The sequence below is a fragment of the Lynx canadensis genome, chromosome A1, assembly GCF_007474595.2.
Source record: "Lynx canadensis isolate LIC74 chromosome A1, mLynCan4.pri.v2, whole genome shotgun sequence".
Classification (NCBI taxonomy): Eukaryota; Metazoa; Chordata; class Mammalia; order Carnivora; family Felidae; genus Lynx; species Lynx canadensis.
In genome coordinates, this window is record NC_044303.2 from 46,197,561 (window position 1) to 46,219,438 (window position 21,878).

The 21,878-nt window shown below is 36.6% G+C and overlaps 1 protein-coding gene across 1 annotated transcript in view; it reads right to left on the reverse strand.

The window, feature by feature from the left end:
• Positions 1-275: 275 nt before the first annotated feature.
• DACH1 (dachshund family transcription factor 1) overlaps positions 276-21,878 on the reverse strand; it is a 440,456-nt gene continuing 418,853 nt past the window's right edge. Inside the window, 1 exon segment of the mRNA XM_030311912.1 lies at positions 276-3,064. Within this exon segment, the coding sequence (XP_030167772.1) occupies positions 3,027-3,064 (38 nt within the window). The 3' untranslated portion in view covers positions 276-3,026.

Here is a 21,878-nt window from a genome sequence, read left to right on the forward strand (position 1 = left end):
TATGTGGGCAGTTTGCTTAGCTGGCAAGAAACAAAATATGGAAAATCTGCTTGTTAAACAATAACTACAGAGTGTGCTTTTATGATGTTTTTCACCACAGTAATTCATATTAGAGATAGAAGCAGTTGCATGTTAAATAAAATCATTGAGCATTGTTCCCCTCGCATTGCAAAGAGCTGACTTATGTTGTTTTTAGATGCCTCCCATTAGAAAGTAAATATTCCTTCAATGCTATGCATTTCACAAAATTTAATAAAGACGAACTGTAAATAAAGTCACAGGGAGATTTCAGACAGTTTTATTAGGAGATTGTTGAAAAGAAAAAAGAAAATTAAATACAATAACAGTAAACGTGGTTCTCACATTGAAACCAGGCTCAAAGAACTAGGCTACCATAGAAAAATTTCCAATTCTTGCATTATGATGTAAAAACAGATTTTTGTACAGATTTTGTACAACAAAATTCGTAATAACCTTTTATCATTTTTAGAAAACTTTAAATATATAGATAAAAATAGACAATTTTCATAGGTCCTACATGAAGATGAGTATGTTCTGTTCCAAGGGCTTGCATAGAGCGCAAATGTGGTTATAATATAGAACAACTAGACATTAATATTTTTAGGATTACAAAAGCATGGAAACCATAAAATGGGCACAATTTTACTTGTTTATACGAAAAAAAACCCCAAAACAAACAAATTTCAAACCAACCTGTATAACTAAAAAAGAAAAAAAAAAAACTTAAGTTACAGACTTAAAATAACATTTCGTGAATTGTAATATTTACAACATGTTAGTAAGATTTTCTCTTAACATATAGCTGTAGCTTCTTTCTTTAATCCTTGCTAAAATTCCTTTTATATCAAACCAAACACTAAAGCATTCTCAAAGGTCTTGAAAGTATGCATTTTAAAACTATTTAACCTACTTAACAGGTGACTCTATGCAAGGAGCAGAGCAATGGCTGATTCTACTACTTAGGTTCAGTTGTAGGCTTTTTAAAAAATCTTTTAAAAAATGTATGATTCAAAAGCTTGCCACAAGTCCCTCCAATTTTAAGTGTTGTAATCCTTTAAAGACTGCATCCAGGGAAAAGCAAGAAATACAGACAACAAGGAATAGAATCTCTTGTGCTCAAACAACAAAAGATGGTTATGGAAGAACTATGCATAGGAAATCAAGTTTCTACAAAGCATTTACTAACAGTATTTTAAATAAAAACATTGCTCCCTTTCAAGCAAGCTAAAATAGGAACTGTATACATAACTTTATTATTGTATTAAAAAATGGACTCAGCTGGTTAATAGTGAACTACACAAAAGAAATATGTTCCAGTATTGCAAGGAAGACCTAAAAACTATAGAAGCTTAGTGCCAGAGTATCTACGGTGTTAATTTTTCTTAACCGAATAATTAATACCGAATTGGAACTATCCTTAAACATTTTTAAGCTAGCTTTCTTGGACATTTAGGATTTTGCTATTTATGGTAATAAATAATGTTATGATCATAAAATCTTAAGATGACAGCAAAATCATAAAATGTACAGTGACTGTACTGATTCATAATATCAGTCTTTAAAGGTGGAACTCCAGATTAGTAAAAACAAAGAGAAGGTAACTTCAGTGGGTAATAAGCACTGTTTGCAGCTTTACTTCCAGTTATCTGCACAAAAGTGAAAACACATATTGTAACTTTCAAAAAGACAGTGAAAATAACACATAGGCACCCTTCCCTCTGACCAGGGGGGGAAGCACAACACATTTTAACTTTATCACTCAGCGCTACATGGTATTGGACTGATACATCAAGGGTTTGTTAGGTTTTGTTTTTCAGCAACATTAACATAATATGACATTAACATATAAAAATATTTCTGGTGTTTTGATTTACTGTTCAGCCACAATCCATTCTCAATAGTGCAGTTTGGGGCACTAACTAGGGTTCAATATACAAATAAAAGTGGCTGACACAGAGTTCTGATGTCACCAGATGCTTAAGATCTCATTCATTAATACTGTGACTCCAGACAAATATTTACATGCCTGCATGCGTTAAAACCAGAAAGATGTCTTTCTGACTAACAGGGTGACAAAACATATTTTCTAAAATTCTCATTTTCCTAAACTCTAGTATACTACTGCATACATAATACCTTCCTTGTATGTTTTATGTTTATATACTGTACATGTGACCAACAGTTTGAATAAGAAGCATCATTCTTATTTTAAATTCTATATACCACTACCAGTTCGGAATGAAAACATGTTACATTTATTATTTTTTTTTTAAGAAAAAAGACCTTCAGTGAAACCTTTTGGCTTATATTCAATGCTTCTTTTCAGATATGCAAAATGTTATTTCACTGGGTTGTTGTCAGCATCCATTTGTTGGTCTTTTGGAATATGTGAAAAAAATTTTCAGGAGAAAACCCACAATTAGTTTAAAATCAAATGTAATAGAATATTACTCTTTGATTTATTGATTTTTTTGTGTTTTTTGTGTTTTTTTTTTTTTTTTTTTTTTTTTTTTTTTTTTTTTTTTTTTTTTTTTTTTTTTTAGGAATCCTCTATGCCCCCTACAAGTTCATTTCCAAGTGTTCTTGCTGGTTTCTGGAGGACATAATTCTGTAAGTCTGGGTGACCACTGCTACAAGAGTCTCTTGATGTGCTCAGATACAGAATTTTCAGAGGAAGAAAATGGTTCATTCCATTAAAAAAAACAAAGCTAGGTCTTATTCAGACCTGTCTTTAACTCAGTATACAAGTGTCCAGCAGCAAAGTTGCAGTTATTAACTGTAAGAAGTTGATACTTGTACATTTACAAACATTCTCAGGTCTCTGGTATGAACCACAGGTGAAAATCAATGGAGGAAACTTTGTAGAATACTTAAACTTTTAAAGAACATTAATACACAAAATTGAGGAAGTTCCCGTAAAAGGACTTTATTTTTTCTGAACTTTCAAATGACGAATGTCTGCAAAGTTCTTTACTATAACATGGAATTTCTTCAACAGGAAAGATTCAGTACATGACAGTAGTTTTCAAATACAGTCTTCCATCTAAAAGTGAACAATAAAAAATAATTAATTACATGACATTTGGGAGACAAATGTGAATATAATAACTAAGTAGGCTGCTATAAAATTTGTGTATCTTATTCTATCTTCATTTGTTTAGGAAGTAACATTTTTTCACATATTCTCAATGTTAATTTCGAAATTACATGGAGTTTATGTGATCAAAAAGAATACAGAGTTTCTCATAAATATATATTTGCTATTTTGATATCAGTTCCAGAGCACTCAGAAAATAAATAAGAGTGTGTGTGTGTGTGTGTGTGTTACTGATATGCAAAGCTAGTTGATTTCTGTTGAATGACAATTACTTCCTCCAAGCTTGCAGAAACAAAGCCTCTCTGAATGCACTCAGGTGTATCTCCATCAAGAAAAACTAAGCTCCCATCACACTCCTTAGCAGTGTTGTTAAATATACCATGTAATGTAACAATTGTGCACATTTGTTGCTATTTATATGAAAGCCACCTAGGTTATTTCATCACTATCAATGAGCTATATAGTCTTTCCTCCTTGAAATGAAATTAACCAAATAATTAAATGGTAAGATGGAAATATATTACTCAACTTTTACCAACTGAGAAACTCACAGTCATGTGAAAAAGAAAAGCAAGTCAAATATTGGACACATTCAATAAACACATTTGAATGAAGCAAAATAAGAAATGGGAAATTAAAAATCCAGGGGAAAAAAAAAAAACAAAATGTAAACTCATTTCTCAACTGTAACACCCTCTAAACTGCCAACATTGTGGTGTGGACTAACTTTGGATATATAGTGAAACCTTGGATTGCGAGTAACCTGTTCTGCAAGTGTTCTACATGACCAGCAAACATTTCTAATAAATTTTAACTTGATAAATGAGTGATGTCTTACAATACCAGTAGTATGTGACACTGAACGTCACATGATCACAAATGAGGCAAAGGTTCTTGAAATTCGCTTTGATATACGAGTGCTTTGGATTACAAGTATGTTTCTGAAAGGAATAACGCTCACAAACCAAAGTTTTACTGTATTTATAGAAAATATATCTAAATTCCAAGTTTTAAGACCTACAGTAGAAGGTAATCTGAAAAGAAAATTTTCCAAGCATTTTTAAAAATGCATATTGCCATGTAAATGTTTGCAAAATGACTGATAACTCCAAAAGCTGAAATATAAAGAAACAGAAATCACCTACACTAAATCCAGCAAATAGAAATATATAGTCCAAATATTTGCAGGTCCTCATCTTTAACACTAAGCTAATTGCATTCTCTCACATGACCTGTAGTAGATATAGTAATCAGTAAGGAACTTAAAACCAATGTTAAATAGTTTTTTACTTAGAAATATTGGTGTGCCCAAATTTCTACAGTCCTACTATGTTTTATTTTAGCCTAAATTGTCAGTTGTACCTCTCAGATGTCACAGACTCTGTTTTGTTCATTGATATATCCCAATAACCTGGCACATATTCAATAAACATGTGTTGAATGAATGAATGAATGAATCAGAGACAGGTTTTGTGAGATTTAAACAAAATAGATATTGAAACAAATAAATCACATAAATATAAATACATATTTAACTTATTATACTGTTATCATTTAAAATCCACCATTTGCCTGGCTCAGTCAGTTAAGCGTCTGACTTCGGCTCAGGTCATGATCTTGCGGTCCGTGAGTTCCAGCCCCGCGTCGGGCTCTGTGCTGACAGCTCAGAGCCCGGAGCCTGTTTCGGATTCTGTGTCTCCCTCTCTCTCTGACCCTCCCCCGTTCAAGCTCTGTCCCTCTCTGTCTCAAAAATAAATAAACGTTAAAAAAATGTTTAAAAAAATAAATAAAATAAAATCCACCATTTGACTTCAGCCACATGCAAAAGAATGTCCGTGAGATTACTCTCATACTGGCTATTTTTTTGTTATTTATCTATTATTTACTTATTTATTTAGAGTAAGAGAGAGAGAGCACGTGTGCACGCTCACACCCAAGCAAGCCAGAGAGGGGCAGAGAGAGAGGGAAAGTGAATCCCAAGCAGGTCCCATGCTGTCAGCACTGAGTCCAAAGTGGGGTTCAATCCCACAAACCATGAGATCATGACCTGAACCAAAATCAAGAGTTGACACATAAAATGACTGAGTCACCCAGGTACCGCCCCCCACACCCCATACTTGCTAATTTCTAATAAGGTGTATCAAGTATTGGTTGCCTCTGTAAAATCAATCCAGTTAAACTTTAATAATAATATTTACTTGGAAGTCTCTAAATAATCAATCAATAATCATGTATCAGCAAACTTTAATATATGAAACATATAATAATGACAATGACTGTCTGTTCCCCATAAGTAGCATACACATTTGGATATATGATATAATCTGAGATTCACCAATGCAAATATATTATTAATCCAACTGAACACTATTTTTGAACAATGACTTAAAGGCATACAAAACTATGCTAGATAATCATCCTAGATATGCTGTCTAAAAACATTTTACCTCCTGACCTGTAATGATAATCTTTCATTAATACTATATATTACTATAACTCAGAAGTAGCTATTACACTATTACAGCAAATATAGAAATTTCCTAAATCAAATATTAATCAAATACCAATATCAAAACCATAACATTTTGATGAAAATTTCTTTCTTTCTAAGTAAGGATATGTCAGTACTATATTAACAGATTATAAAATATTTATTGTTTTTGCATGGAACATGGTGTGATTTCTTCTGTTTGCTTGGCTTGATTACAGCCACCTCTGAGACAAAACTAATTTTCTCACTTACATCATACATAAATATACCATCTATATACACATTATATATATATGTAACTTTCTAGTTTCAGTTTAGCAGGAGTTCCTAATAATTACTTTGTAAATAATCCGAATAAACTTGGTATTATAAAATAAGCTAAAATTTCAGCCTTTCATATATTTAGTACAATGTGGCTAACAATTGGACACTTTTATTTTTTTTTAAGTTTTTTTTATTTACTATTGAGAAACAGAGAGAGACAGAGCATGAGCATGGGAGGGGCAGAGAGAGGAGGAGACACAGAATCCGAAGCAGGCTCCAGGCTCTGAGCTGTCAGCACAGAGCCTGATGCAGGGCTCGAACTCACAAACTGTGAGATCATGACCTGAGTCGAAGTCAGACACTTAACTGACTGAGCCACCCAGGCGCCCCACAATTGGACCTTTTTAAAGATAACTTTGATCCTAATGAGTTTTTACTACATAAAGCAACATACATTTTATAAAAATCTAGCAATAGAGGATTCAAAAGCAACCTAAAAAGCAGAGTACTAATATTTTTACCAAAGTTTCTAATTCTTAGCCTTTAATTACTTTATCCCTACTTTCTCCTTTTAGCTATCTCATCATTTCTGCTATGTAGTCAATTATGTTGAGAGTATTGTTCCCATTCTTACTTTAAGGAAACACAAAACAAAACAAAACAAACAAAAAAACACAATGTTTCCTAGCATTCCAGCATTAGATATTTGGACGAGAGACATTCTCAACTTCCTCCAAATTCAAATATCTAGTATTTTCCTCTCTAATCTTATCTGTTACCATTCTCCCCTCACTCCATGACCGTGACTCTCCTGTGCATTCTATGACACACCAAGCTCTGTGCTGTGTTGGAGTATTTAGTCCTGTTCTTCCTTTCAGAAACCTAGAAGATAAGTACTTCCTCCTTCCCTGATTCCCTTCCTGCTCTCCTCTATGGAACTTCTCTAAACAGAGAGCTCCTATTTATTCTCCAGTACAAACATCCTAGGAATTAAATCCATAATACTTGTCTCACTTTGAAGTTGCATTTGGGAGCCTACTACATGGTGAGATCCACACAAGCAGCAGCCCATCAGTATTACTCCCATCGGTATTAGAATGACAGTGTTCAGCATGATGCTTGCCTTAAAAGTTTAAAGCAATCCCACATGTTAAACTTTTGGGGAAATGAATCAATATATTAACATAAAAATAATTATCTTTGGCATGCCAGAAATTTATTTCTTATTTTTTTATCTTTTTAAAGTAGATTCCATGCCCCATGTGGGGCTTGAACGTATGACTCCAGGATCAAGAGGTGTATGCTTTATCAACTGAGTCAGCCAGGTGCCCCCAGTATAAAAATTTCAAAGTCTATCTGAAACCAAATTTTATTTATTTTTATTTTTTGAAACTTTCTTTTTAATTTTATTTATTTATTTTGAGAGAGAGAAAGCACGGACACAAGATGAGGAGGGGAAAAGAGAGAGAGAGAGAGAGAGAGAGAGAGAGAGAGAATCCCAAGCAGGCTCCATGCCGTCAGCACAGAGCCTGATGCAGGGCTTGATCCAAAGGACTGTGAGATCATAACCTGAGCTGAGATCAAGAGTTGGGCACTTAACTGACTGAGCCACCCAGGTGCCCCTGAAATTAATTTTAAAATTAAACTATATTCATTTAAAAGTATAAAAGAAATAATTATTTTGTAAGCATCTTTACCATAGATCATATACGAAATACATTTATAAAAATTATATGCATTATATTTATGTGCTCAGTATCTGATCTACTATAATTCCATTTTTAATAAATGACTCCTTGCATTTTTGACTAATGTTCCTAACAGATGGACAAATGCATCAAGCATTAAAGATGCCAGCTATAAAACAGACCCCACCTGCTACAGTTAAGGCCGTTTCATGATTAAATAATACGTAGGCCTCAGAGATTATCTGCCTTAGAATTAACTGGAAGCAGATATACACCAGGCAAAGACAGACCCTGAAGAGTAACTCACTCTCCTTTTGACTGCAAAGCTTAACTTTCAAATCAGTTCTACTTTGTGATTTTGTCACATTTATTGAAACATACTTACAGATAATTCAAAGTCTGTAAGGAAAAAAAAAAGTTTTAACTAATTTTATATTGTTCCAGAGAAGTTAAACTGGTCTGCAATCCACAGCAAACAGCCCCATGTGTTATGTACCCAGAGAGCTAACAACAGGCCTCTGAATTATGGGACCACAGGTCGATCTCAGGCTTTTGATAACAAACCACCTGAGTGAAAGTAGAATGGTAAGGGTGCTAGGAAAGATATATGGGCCCATAATTCAAACTGACTATGTTTTTATGTTATATAATAATGGTTTCAATACTTCCCTTCCTTGAGTCTTGAAACAGCACACAAAGCCATGGGGCCATAGAGAAGGCCCTACAAAAACGAGCTACCGAATGAAGGTCATTATGATTGCTGGAGTACTTCCACAGCTAAGACTTTGTTATGCAGAGGTGTGTGGTTTGATCTGCAAACTCAGAGGTCTAATTTATATATTTTGTTTTAAGGGCTGCCCTTTGTGCATTCTACTCACCTTCTAACTAGACAATCTCACACCTATCCACCCTTTCTCATATTGTACTTATCTATTTCTACACGTGGTGACCACAGAAAGATAGTTTTCTGTTTCTTCCTGATGCCAGGTTTACCAAACAATTATTCCTTGATATTTCGAATGGATGAGAGCTTTTCTTTAAGATCACCTAAATTAGCAATAAAGGAAATGATGATTATTATTAGCATAGTTAATATTTTCTGAGCACTTGTGTTCAAGTCACTTACAGATTTTAACTCTAAACTTCCCAACAACTGAACATAATAGGTCTTCTCAGTGCCTTTTAAAAGTAGGCTACTAAGCTTGAAAAACTTAAGTCTCTTGCACATTTTCACAGAGCTTGCAAGTAGTGATTTGATATTTGTGTGAATCCAAATTTTACAACCATTCCACTATGTTGCTTCCCTTTAATAAGCAATTGGACCCTCACTGGAGGAAATACATTATCTCTGACTTGTAGAGGTAAGAGATTGAATCTCAGTACCATCAGCCTTCCTGCCTTGTGGATCTATTCCTCGTTGTATTCCCCAAGACAAGGTCTTTCTTTTGGTGTGCAGAATTTCAACTGAATAAATTGAAACAAGAACTAGAATTCTGATGGTTTGATTTAAAAAAAAAATCCTCCTTTAACACTATGATTATTTGCTTTTGTATGGGAGTTTGATATGACAGAAAAATCATCAAGCTACACTTTGTGCATGGGAGTACTTAATTAAAAAGTCTGTTCTAATTAAGAGCATTGGGGAGTAGGGAGTGAATGAAACGATTTAAATTACAAATTCCTAATAGTTCCAAAGTTCATTGTGATTTGATGCTTACAGCTATAATTTGGTGTGTAAGAAATTATCTACATCACAGAATAGTTTACTGCAGGTGTAAAGTTTTGTATGATATTTATCGTTACAATGAAGATTTAGCTCTATAGATAATGAGTTAAATTTTTAAAAATTCCTCGTAAAAATGGATCTCAGGTTTTAATAGTAAAGTTGAAGCCATCAGATCAGATCATTAAGCAGATAGTATATACCATTAAATGTATTATTTGCTGTGGTTGAGGAAGAAATAGGGAATCTGTCACAAAATTTCCAATTTTGGCTTGTTTTGTGTTCATGTATTAATTTTACTGTTTTGATATAATGCTTTTGCAGGTATTATTATATGTAGTTATTGGAAATATCTAATACATATAGACAGACATAGAATTTCGCTTTATTTCTACATATATTCTAAAACTAGAGTATCGAATAGCTTGATCATTTATTTTTAAAACTAACAAAACTTGTTCAATATCAACGACATTATATAATAAGATTTTATACTAGAAGATAGCATACAAGTTGGAACAATTTCAAATTGCTTAGTTGGGTGACACCAGAAATCCAATTCTTTCATTGTATGAAAAAGGGAGTCTGCTAGTGAAAGGTATTGTATAACGTGCAAATAGATATATATTCTAGTTTTGAATAGAACTCCCTTGCAAATATCCACAAGGATCTCTTACATGTTTTTTTGCACAAAGGCTTAATAAATTACATTTCCTGTTAGGAAGTAGCTTTATTAAAAATGGCATCTATTTTTTTCAAAACTTATATCCAGACACCTGTAATCTAACAAAATTTGCTGCTTTCACAAAACAGTTGTATGTACACATATCTCACTACTCCAGAGCTGAGGAAAATATTAACATGACAGAGGCAAACATATAAGATCATGTATCCAGAAACTTTAATATTTACTTAAAGACTATTAGGTTAATATTAGCCCTGAGCCTCTCTCAACATCATGTCTTAATCATACAAAGTAAGAGAAACCAAAACAAGTGATGAAAACAAATGTTAATGATTCATGTGATATTTGATAAGACAACGAGAGGAAGTCAAAATAAAAGCAAACAAACAGGAACAGATGGGAAGGATCTTTGTCAAGTCATAACCCCTCTTCTAAAACCCCCAAAGGAAGAAGCTAATTAAAGAAAATATTGTTTCTTGCTTTTTTTTATAACTTTATATTTAGAGTAAGAACATTCTGCGACTGCTAAAGCAAAGAAGCAGAGACACAAAGTCTACATTTACATGAGAAATATTTTAAGAGAGATTGATGTTCAGCAGAGGCCCTTTTATGAGAGGATTCTGAGTAAATATCATTTCTTCTCATGAAATGCAGTTAACTAACGGTCCAAGAAATTTCCAGAAGTTATATTGAAGGTTGTGTTCAAATATAATTAAACAGTAAAAACTGAAAAATTTACAACAGATTTTGAATTTTATGTAACTCGGGGTTATGGCTGCGTAACGTGAGGCCCACAGAGTTGGGTCAAAGTGAGAAACAACTGGACCCCAGATCCTTTTGGAATGCTTTCTGCATAAGTACCTAGTGCTATTCTAGAGAGTGGGCATGGGCTGTGTATACAAGAGCACTGCAACAAGTGTATTCTGTCTATACAAGCCAAATATACTAGTACAAGCTGTAGGTAATATGCTACCTAAAGAAACAATACGGCCCAGCTCATTAGAAATCAGAGCAGATAATATCATGTTTATTACTAGGCTAGTATGAAGTAAAGCTCTTGATTGTAGTTAATAGTGATGACAAGGGGCGCCTGTGTGGCTCAGTTGGTTAAGCTTCTGGATTCGGCTCAGGTCATGATCTCAGAGTTCCTGAGTTCCAGCCCCACACTGGGCTCTCTGCTCTCAGCGTGGAGCCCGTTTTGGAACCTCTTCCTCCCTTTCTCTATGCCCCTTCTCTTTCTCTCTCCCCCTCTCTCAAAAATAAACAAACATTTTAAAAAATGACAAAAAAAACTACAATCAAAAACTGCTTTTATATATTTCTCAGTTTCCTTCAAAGAAGAAAGTAAATGACAGACTGCAGTCTAGTTTAAAACATGTTTTTAGAAGATCATCTAAAGCTATAATATATAGATTGAAAGGTAACTAAGCTTTAGTCAAAGATAATAAAAGGGAAACTCTGTCCATTCCTTGCGAAGGAATTTTGTATCAGACTTTAGGTAAGCACAAGAATCAAGGAGGGACCCAAACTTTGGCAATTCAACAACTTGAAGCAGGTGGAACTGGACTGTAGGTTTCTTGTGGCTAGAAAGGATCATCATTGGGCAAGCTGGTCTACTCACAACATCCTTTCTAAATAGGATGCTAAATAGACAAACCAGTAATGAAAGCTGGGCTGAAAATATGCAGGGAAGGCATCTGAAGATCTACAGATAACTATGGTTAATCTCCGCTGGCTTGAAGTTATTTAGTCAACTCCAGCCCTAGGCAAAATACTTTCCCAAATGGCTAGATCAGCTTAAAATATTTCATTTCCTCTGAGAAGTGACATTCTTGCTGTCTGTATCTTAAAGAATAGGCTCTGCCTGAATTTTAGGCTCAGTGATGATGTTGATGCTCTCTGTGGACAAAGAAGAATTTGTTATCAGAGATTAAGATAATGCTGCTTTACTGGATGCTAAAGGTCTTTTATTCTGCAACTCAAGAATCTTCCCCAGGAGAGGCGCAGGAAGATGGCGGCTTAGGAGGACGCTGGGCTCACCGCGCGTCCTGCTGATCACTTAGATTCCACCTACACCTGCCTAAATAACCCAGAAAACCGCCAGAGGATTAGCAGAACGGAGTCACCGGACCCAAGTGCAGACGAGAGGCCCACGGAAGAGGGTAGGAAGGGCGGCGAGGCGGTGCGCGCTCCACGGACTGGCGGGAGGGAGCCGGGGCGGAGGGGCGGCTCTCCGGCCAAGCAGAGCCCTCGAGTCCGGCTTGCAAAAGCGGAGGGGCCTGACGGACTGTGTTCCAACAGCAAGCGCGACTTAGCGTCTGGGAGGTCATAAGTTAACAGCTCTGCTCGGAAAGCGGGAAGGCTGGAGGACAAAGGGAGGGTGAGCTGCGGAGCCCCCAGACGACAGAGCTCAGTTTGGCGGGGAACAAAGGCGCTCGCCAGCGCCATCTCCCCCGCCCATCCCCCAGCCAAAATCCCAAAGGGAACCGGTTCCGGCCAGGGAAATTGCTGGCTCCGCGCAAACACCCAACTCTGTGCTTCTGCGGAGCCAAACCTCCGGCAGCGGATCTGACTCCCTCCGGCTGCCACAGGGCCCCTCCTAAAGTGGATCACCTAAGGAGAAGCGAGCTAAGCCTGCCCCCCCTCCCGCCGTGCACCTTGCCTTCCCACCCCAGCTAATACGCCAGATCCCCAGCATCACAAGCCTGGCAGTGTGCAAGTAGCCCAGACGGGCCACGCCACCCCACAGTGAATCCCACCCCTAGGAGAGGGGAAGAGAAGGCACACACCAGTCTGACTGTGGCCCCAGCGGTGGGCTGGGGGCAGACATCAGGACTGACTGCGGCCCCGCCCACCAACTCCAGTTATACACCACAGCACAGGGGAAGTGCCCTGCAGGTCCTCACCACACCAGGGACTATCCAAAATGACCAAGCGGAAGAATTCCCCTCAGAAGAATCTCCAGGAAATAACAACAGCTAATGAGCTGATCAAAAAGGATTTAAATAATATAACAGAAAGTGAATTTAGAATAATAGTCATAAAATTAATCGCTGGGCTGGAAAACAGTATACAGGACAGCAGAGAATCTCTTGCTACAGAGATCAAGGGACTAAGGAACAGTCACGAGGAGCTGAAAAACGCTTTAAAGGAAATGCAAAACAAAATGCAAACCACCACAGCTCGGATGGAAGAGGCAGAGGAGAGAATAGGTGAACTAGAAGATAAAGTTATGGAAAAAGAGGAAGCTGAGGAAAAAGAGAGATAAAAAAATCCAGGAGTATGAGGGGAAAATTAGAGAACTAAGTGATACACTAAAAAGAAATAATATACGCATAATTGGTATTCCAGAGGAGGAAGAGAGAGGGAAAGGTGCTGAAGGCGTACTTGAAGAAATAATAGCTGAGAACTTCCCTGAACTGGGGAAGGAAAAAGGCATTGAAATCCAAGAGGCACAGAGAACTCCCTTCAGACGTAACTTGAATCGATCTTCTGCACGACATATCATAGTGAAACTGGCAAAATACAAGGATAAAGAGAAAATTCTGAAAGCAGCAAGGGGTAAACGTGCCCTCACATATAAAGGGAGACCTATAAGACTCGTGACTGATCTCTCTTTTGAAACTTGGCAGGCCAGAAAGAATTGGCACGAGATTTTCAGGGTGCTAGACAGCAAAAATATGCAGCCGAGAATCCTTTATCCAGCAAGTCTGTCATTTAGAATAGAAGGAGAGATAAAGGTCTTCCCAAACAAACAAAAACTGAAGGAATTTGTCACCACTAAACCAGCCCTACAAGAGATCCTAAGGGGGACCCTGTGAGACAAAGTACCAGAGACATCACTACAAGCATAAAACATACAGACATCACAATGACTCTAAACCCGTATCTTTCTATAATAACACTGAATGTAAACGGATTAAATGCGCCAACCAAAAGACATAGGGTATCAGAATGGATAAAAAAACAAGACCCATCTATTTGCTGTCTACAAGAGACTCATTTTAGACCTGAGGACACCTTTAGATTCAGAGTGAGGGGATGGAGAACTATTTATCATGCTACTGGAAGCCAAAAGAAAGCTGGAGTAGCCATACTTATATCAGACAAACTAGACTTTAAATTAAAGGCTGTAACAAGAGATGAAGAAGGACATTATATAATAGTTACAGGGTCTATCCATCAGGAAGAGCTAACAATTATAAATGTCTATGCGCCGAATACCGGAGCCCCCAAGTATATAAAACAATTACTCATAAACAGAAGCAACCTTATTGATAAGAATGTGGTAATTGCAGGGGACTTTAACACCCCACTTACAGAAATGGATAGATCATCTAGACACACAGTCAATAAAGAAACAAGGGCCCTGAATGAGACATTGGATCAGATGGACTTGACAGATCTATTTAGAACTCTGCATCCCAAAGCAACAGAATATACTTTCTTCTCGAGTGCACATGGAACATTCTCCAAGATAGATCATATACTGGGTCACAAAACAGCCCTTCATAAGTTTACAAGAATTGAAATTATACCATGCATACTTTCAGACCACAATGCTATGAAGCTTGAAATCAACCACAGGAAAAAGTCTGGAAAACCTCCAAAAGCGTGGAGGTTAAAGAACACCCTACTAACGAATGAGTGGGTCAACCAGGCAATTAGAGAAGAAATCAAAAAATATATGGAAACAAACGAAAATGAAAATACAACAATCCAAACGCTTTGGAACGCAGCGAAGGCAGTCCTGAGAGGAAAATACATTGCAATCCAGGCCTATCTCAAGAAACAAGAAAAATCCCAAATACAAAATCTAACAGCACACCTAAAGGAAATAGAAGCAGAACAGCAAAGGCAGCCTAAACCCAGCAGAAGAAGAGAAATAATAAAGATCAGAGCAGAAATAAACAATATAGAATCTAAAAAAACTGTAGAGCAGATCAACGAAACCAAGAGTTGGTTTTTTGAAAAAATAAACAAAATTGACAAACCTCTAGCCAGGCTTCTCAAAAAGAAAAGGGAGATGACCCAAATAGATAAAATCATGAATGAAAATGGAATTATTACAACCAATCCCTCAGAGATACAAACAATTATCAGGGAATACTATGAAAAATTATATGCCAACAAATTGGACAACCTGGAAGAAATGGACACATTCCTGAACACCCACACTCTTCCAAAACTCAATCAGGAGGAAATAGAAAGCTTGAACAGACCCATAACCAGCGAAGAAATTGAATCGGTTATCAAAAATCTCCCAACAAATAAGAGTCCAGGACCAGATGGCTTCCCAGGGGAGTTCTACCAGACATTTAAAGCAGAGATAATACCTATCCTTCTCAAGCTATTCCAAGAAATAGAAAGGGAAGGAAAACTTCCAGACTCATTCTATGAAGCCAGTATTACTTTGATTCCTAAACCAGACAGAGACCCAGTAAAAAAAGAGAACTACAGGCCAATATCCCTGATGAATATGGATGCAAAAATTCTCAATAAGATACTAGCAAATCGAATTCAACAGCATATAAGAAGAATTATTCACCATGATCAAGTGGGATTCATTCCTGGGATGCAGGGCTGGTTCAACATTCGCAAATCAATCAACGTGATACATCACATTAACAAAAAAAAAGAGAAGAACCATATGATCCTGTCAATCGATGCAGAAAAGGCCTTTGACAAAATCCAGCACCCTTTCTTAATAAAAACCCTTGAGAAAGTCGGGATAGAAGGAACATACTTAAAGATCATAAAAGCCATTTATGAAAAGCCCACAGCTAACATCATCCTCAACGGGGAAAAACTGAGAGCTTTTTCCCTGAGATCAGGAACACGACAGGGATGCCCACTCTCACCGCTGTTGTTTAACATAGTGCTGGAAGTTCTAGCATCAGCAATCAGACAACAAAAGGAAATCAAAGGCATCCAAATTGGCAAAGATGAAGTCAAGCTTTCGCTTTTTGCAGATGACATGATATTATACATGGAAAATCCGATAGACTCCACCAAAAGTCTGCTAGAACTGATACATGAATTCAGCAAAGTTGCAGGATACAAAATCAATGTCCAGAAATCAGTTGCATTCTTATACACTAACAATGAAGCAACAGAAAGACAAATAAAGAAAATGATCCCATTCACAATTGCACCAAGAAGCATAAAATACCTAGGAATAAATCTAACCAAAGATGTAAAGGATCTGTATGCTGAAAACTATAGAAAGCTTATGAAGGTAATTGAAGAAGACTTAAAGAAATGGAAAGACATTCCCTGCTCATGGATTGGAAAAATAAATATTGTCAAAATGTCAATACTACCCAAAGCTATCTACACATTCAATGCAATCCCAATCAAAATTGCACCAGCATTCTTCTTGAAATTAGAACAAGCAATCCTAAAATTCATATGGAACCACAAAAGGCCCCGAATAGCCAAAGGAATTTTGAAGAAGAAGACCAAAGCAGGAGGCATCACAATCCCAGACTTTAGCCTCTACTACAAAGCTGTCATCATCAAGACAGCATGGTATTGGCACAAAAACAGACACACAGACCAATGGAATAGAATAGAAACCCCAGAACTAGACCCACAAACGTATGGCCAACTCATCTTTGACAAAGCAGGAAAGAACATCCAATGGAAAAAAGACAGCCTCTTTAACAAATGGTGCTGGGAGAACTGGACAGCAACATGCAGAAGGTTGAAACTAGACCACTTTCTCACACCATTTACAAAAATAAACTCAAAATGGATAAAGGACCTAAATATGAGACAGGAAACCATCAGAACCTTAGAGGAGAAAGCAGGAAAAGATCTCTCTGACCTCAGCCGTAGCAATCTCTTACTCGACACATCCCCAAAGGCAAGGGAATTAAAAGCAAAAGTGAATTCCTGGGACCTTATGAAGATAAAAAGCTTCTGTACAGCAAAGGAAACAACCAACAAAACTAAAAGGCAACCAACGGAATGGGAAAAGATATTTGCAAATGACATATCGGACAAAGGGCTAGTATCTAAAATCTATAAAGAGCTCACCAAACTCCACACCCGAAAAACAAATAACCCAGTGAAGAAATGGGCAGAAAACATGAATAGACACTTCTCTAAAGAAGACATCCAGATGGCCAACAGGCACATGAAAAGATGTTCAGCGTCGCTCCTTATCAGGGAAATACAAATCAAAACCACACTCAGGTATCACCTCACGCCAGTCAGAGTGGCCAAAATGAACAAATCAGGAGACTATAGATGCTGGAGAGGATGTGGAGAAACGGGAACCCTCTTGCACTGTTGGTGGGAATGCAAATTGGTGCAGCCGCTCTGGAAAGCAGTGTGGAGGTTCCTCAGAAAATTAAAAATAGACCTACCCTATGACCCAGCAATAGCACTGCTAGGAATTTATCCAAGGGATACAGGAGTACTGATGCATAGGGGCACTTGTACCCCAATGTTCATAGCAGCACTCTCAACAATAGCCAAATTATGGAAAGAGCCTAAATGTCCATCAACTGATGAATGGATAAAGAAATTGTGGTTTATATACACAATGGAATACTATGTGGCAATGAGAAAAAATGAAATATGGCCCTTTGTAGCAACGTGGATGGAACTGGAGAGTGTAATGCTAAGTGAAATAAGCCATACAGAGAAAGACAGATACCATATGGTTTCACTCTTATGTGGATCCTGAGAAACTTAACAGGAACCCATGGGGGAGGGGAAGGAAAAAAAAAAAAAGAGGTTAGAGTGGGAGAGAGCCAAAGCATAAGAGACTGTTAAAAACTGAGAACAAACTGAGGGTTGATGGGGGGTGGGAGGGAGGGGAGGGTGGGTGATGGGTATTGAGGAGGGCACCTTTTGGGATGAGCACTGGGTGTTGTATGGAAACCAATTTGTCAATAAATTTCATTAAAAATAAATAAATAAATAAATAAATAAATAAATAAACATTTAAAAAAAAAAAAAAAAAAAAAAAAAGAATCTTCCCCAGTGGGGTAGAAATCCGGACCCTGTGGTTCCATTAACTGATATCTATGTAGGAGCTCAATGTTCTTAAAACCATACCTCCATGACCACAACCAAACAAAATTGATTAAAAAATCATCATCATCAATTGTCTGCTGCTTATCTATGCAACAGGGAACAGGCCATTCTGTACTTAATGTTAAGAAATCATCCCTCTGACAAAATGTTTTAACCATGAATAATCAGCCTATACTCATGGAGAGGGTTTGGATCCCATATATTGTATTACTAGAACCTAAGTGTTGTTACAACTGTGAGTCATAGGATTCAAACTTGTCCCCTCAAGTTGCTTTTACTATGCCAACACTTAAAAAGCTTCGCTATCCTAAGGGCACTCGGGTGGCTCAAATAGTTATGTGTCAGACCCCTGATTTTGGCTCAGGTCAAGATCGTAGAGTTCGTGAGTTCAAGCCTCATGGTCCCTGGGTTCAAGCCTTATGTCGGCCTCTGTGCTGACAGTGTGGGGACTGCTTGGGATTCTCTCTCTCCCTCCCTCTCACTCTTGCACCCTTTCTCTTTCTTTCAAAATAAATAAATAAACTTTTTCTAAAAAAATTTTTTAAAAAGCTTCACTATCCTAGAGAAATTGATTAAACTCTGGCTATAATATCCTTAACAACAGATAACATACCATATGATGTTGTGTATTTCTAGTAACTTGAACATTGCCTGGAATCTGGAGAGAACTATCAAATTAAGATCACAAAATGAGGGGAAGATCATATGCCCCTGAATGCATACCTTGAGAAAAATACAGTCTCATGTGGGTGGTATATTGGCTTAGAATATATAAGCTGAGCCTACTCATGAGGAACTATCAGATGAAAATGATAAACATTCTATTAAGACTGTATTCTTCCAAATGTCAATTTTATAAATTTTTTAAAGTCCAAGGAAGAGCTCAAGATCAAGGAGACTAAAGAGGAAATAACAACTAAATAGAATATGTGATACTAATTTGGATTCAGTAATGCTGTAAAAATGCTATAAAGGACATGATTGGGTCAAAGCACAAAATTAGAATTTCAACATCAGATCAAATAAGAGTAATGTGTCAATGAAGTATTCACTGAGATGATAATTATACTGTGTTTATGTATAAGAGAACACCCTTATTTTTAGTAAATACTTCTTATGTTTGGGTAAATATAGCAGGTAAAGGGCCACGATGTTTACAACTTATTCTCAAATCCTTCAGAAAATACTATACAAATAGAAATAATTATAAAGCACATGAGACAAAGTATTAACAATAGATGAATCTTGGTAAAGGACATATGAGAGTTTTAATAGTTTTTTTTAAATTTTTTGAAAGTATGGTTTCCTTTCAAATACAACTTAAATAAATAAAATAGTTTGTCTAAATCATACAAAGTTTTAATACTTCACCGGTACCAGCTATTTGTTAATAACTCATTGAGGATATACACTCTCCACTATCCACATATACTATTTCACTGATTATGTAGAGAGTATTCTCATAGTAAATATTTTCTGCTTAACAACTAGGCTTTTGAGAAATCCTATTCAAGTATTAGATAGTAAGACGACACTTAGTGATTTTGTTAATAGAGTTCCCCCAAACACCAGATTCAGTTTCATGAAACCTGGACTGAGGGTGTGGACATAAGCTGGATTCTGGTCTATTGGTCCATTATGTTTTAATTGTAAATTTACAATTGTGAAGTTTATGAAGTCTGCTTAACTGTATTACCTGTTAGTGAGGATTTTGCATGCTAATGTGCATTTGTTGGTATAAGGAAATTACTGTTCTGATTAGCTGTGTTTGAAACACAGTTTATTTTTTTAAAGTTTATGAAAAACAAAATAAAAGGAGAACACAAACATCTTTAAAGTTTTGTTTCTGTAAATAAAGAAAAATTATATTGCTGGTAGGTCTACTTTGGTAAAGTATTTGTGTGTGTGTGTGTGTGTGTGTGTGTGTGTGTGTTCTAATTAAGCCTTCATTAGTAAGAAGTGGGAAACCATCACAGTGGTTAATGTACCAGCAAGTGAGAATGGGGTGCTTTGTACTTAGGTTACCTTGTCCTGATTTGGAAGGTGAGACCTCCCAACTTCAGCAAAGTAAAGCACAGTAAAAATCTCTCATTACTTTCTCCATTCTTCTATTCATTTCTGGAATAAAGACTAAGACACAGGTATGTAAGGAAATAATCATTTGAGGGCATATCTGAACCTGAAGGATGAGTGGATAAATTATCTACTATGCTTAATTAAAACAGAAAGTAGGAAAAAAAGTGATTTTATTTGATAAAATAAGATACTGCAGGAAAGGAAAATGGGTCTTTTAAACCAATCATTTGTATCCTTCAGAATTGCAAGACACAGTCAAAACCCTCAGTGAATAAATTGTTTTCAGAATAAACTTACGTGTTATCTCTGGGGGAAAAAAGGTGACAGAAGAACAGTGCTTGCAGACCCCAGTGATTTTAAGTTTGGAGGGAAAAATCATCTTTCTTTTAGAAGTTTAACAGTTACTATTTTTCCCATTTTCTCTAGCATGACTAAATAAGCTGTTTTAATAAAGTTATATTTGTTTAGGGAAGCACCTGTAAGTGAATTAAGCTCTAAATCTCTAGAGCTTTATTTAACACATTTATACAATCTGAACCAAAATATGGGTCTGGTGCTAAACTTGACATATGACAACCTTACATGACAAAGTCTCAAATTTTTTAAATAAATATGAGAACTATTTTAATGAAAGAAATGACACTTTTGTGGAGAACAGCTTTTCTTTATATCTTATCTAATAGAATTATCAACTGTTATTTAGACAGTAGGTGGGTATGAACAGTAACATGTTATACAAGAATTATTAAATAATGTAAACCTTAAAGGCACTAAATTTCAAAATTAACCCTCAAAAGATCAACCCAGTGAAGTGTAAAATTATATTAAAGAAACAGACTAACAAACAGACAAGAAAATGTGTTGACAGAATGATCATACCTAAAGAAAGAATATGAAAATTGGTAACAGTGTTTGTCTAGAAATGTAGCCTAGAGAAAGCAGTTAATCTGGAAAGTTTTACAAATGCTCATGAGGGCACCTACCAGGGATAAAGTTCCCTTTAAAGATTGAGGTACACATCTGATCTACCTTTAGATATGTTTTTGCGTCCATAAAATATTTGATTATATAATACGCCTTGTTCCAATCCCAATCTTGCCAGATAATGTGACAATCTTATTTTCTGCATGCATAGTCACTTTGGTAGGAACTATTAAGATGGCCAATAATGCACCCTGCCTCCTAATATTCTCATACTTGTGTGGTCCCTGTCTCCTTTAAGTGTGGGCTCTACCTAGGGACTTGCTTCTGATGAAGAGAATATGGCAAAAGTAAAGGAAAGTCACTTCCAAGATTAGGTCATAAAAACCGACTTTCTTCCTGCTGGCAGGCTCTCTCTCTCTCTCTCTCTCTCTCTCTCTCTCTGGATCTTTTCACTTGCTTGATCTACTGAAGCAGGTTGCTGTGTACTGAATTGCCCTATGGAAAGTCCTTGTGACAAAGAGCTGATGGTGGCCTCTGGAGAATAGCCAACAAGGGAACCGAGGCCCTCGATCCAACACTCTTAAAGAGAGGAGGCATGCCAACAGCCATGTGAGAAAGCTTGGAAGTGGATCCTGCCTTAGTTGAGTCTAGAGAAAACTGCAGCCCCTTCCAACATCTTATTGTAGCCTGGGAGAGACCTCAAAGCAGATGACCCAACTAAGCTATTCCCAAATTCTCTCGAGATAATAAATGTTGTAAACCACGAGGTTTAGAAATAATATGCTGTGCCACAGTGCATAATTAATACTCCTTTCTTTACAAGGAAGATGTGCTGGTCAATGTCACAAATAAATACTTCG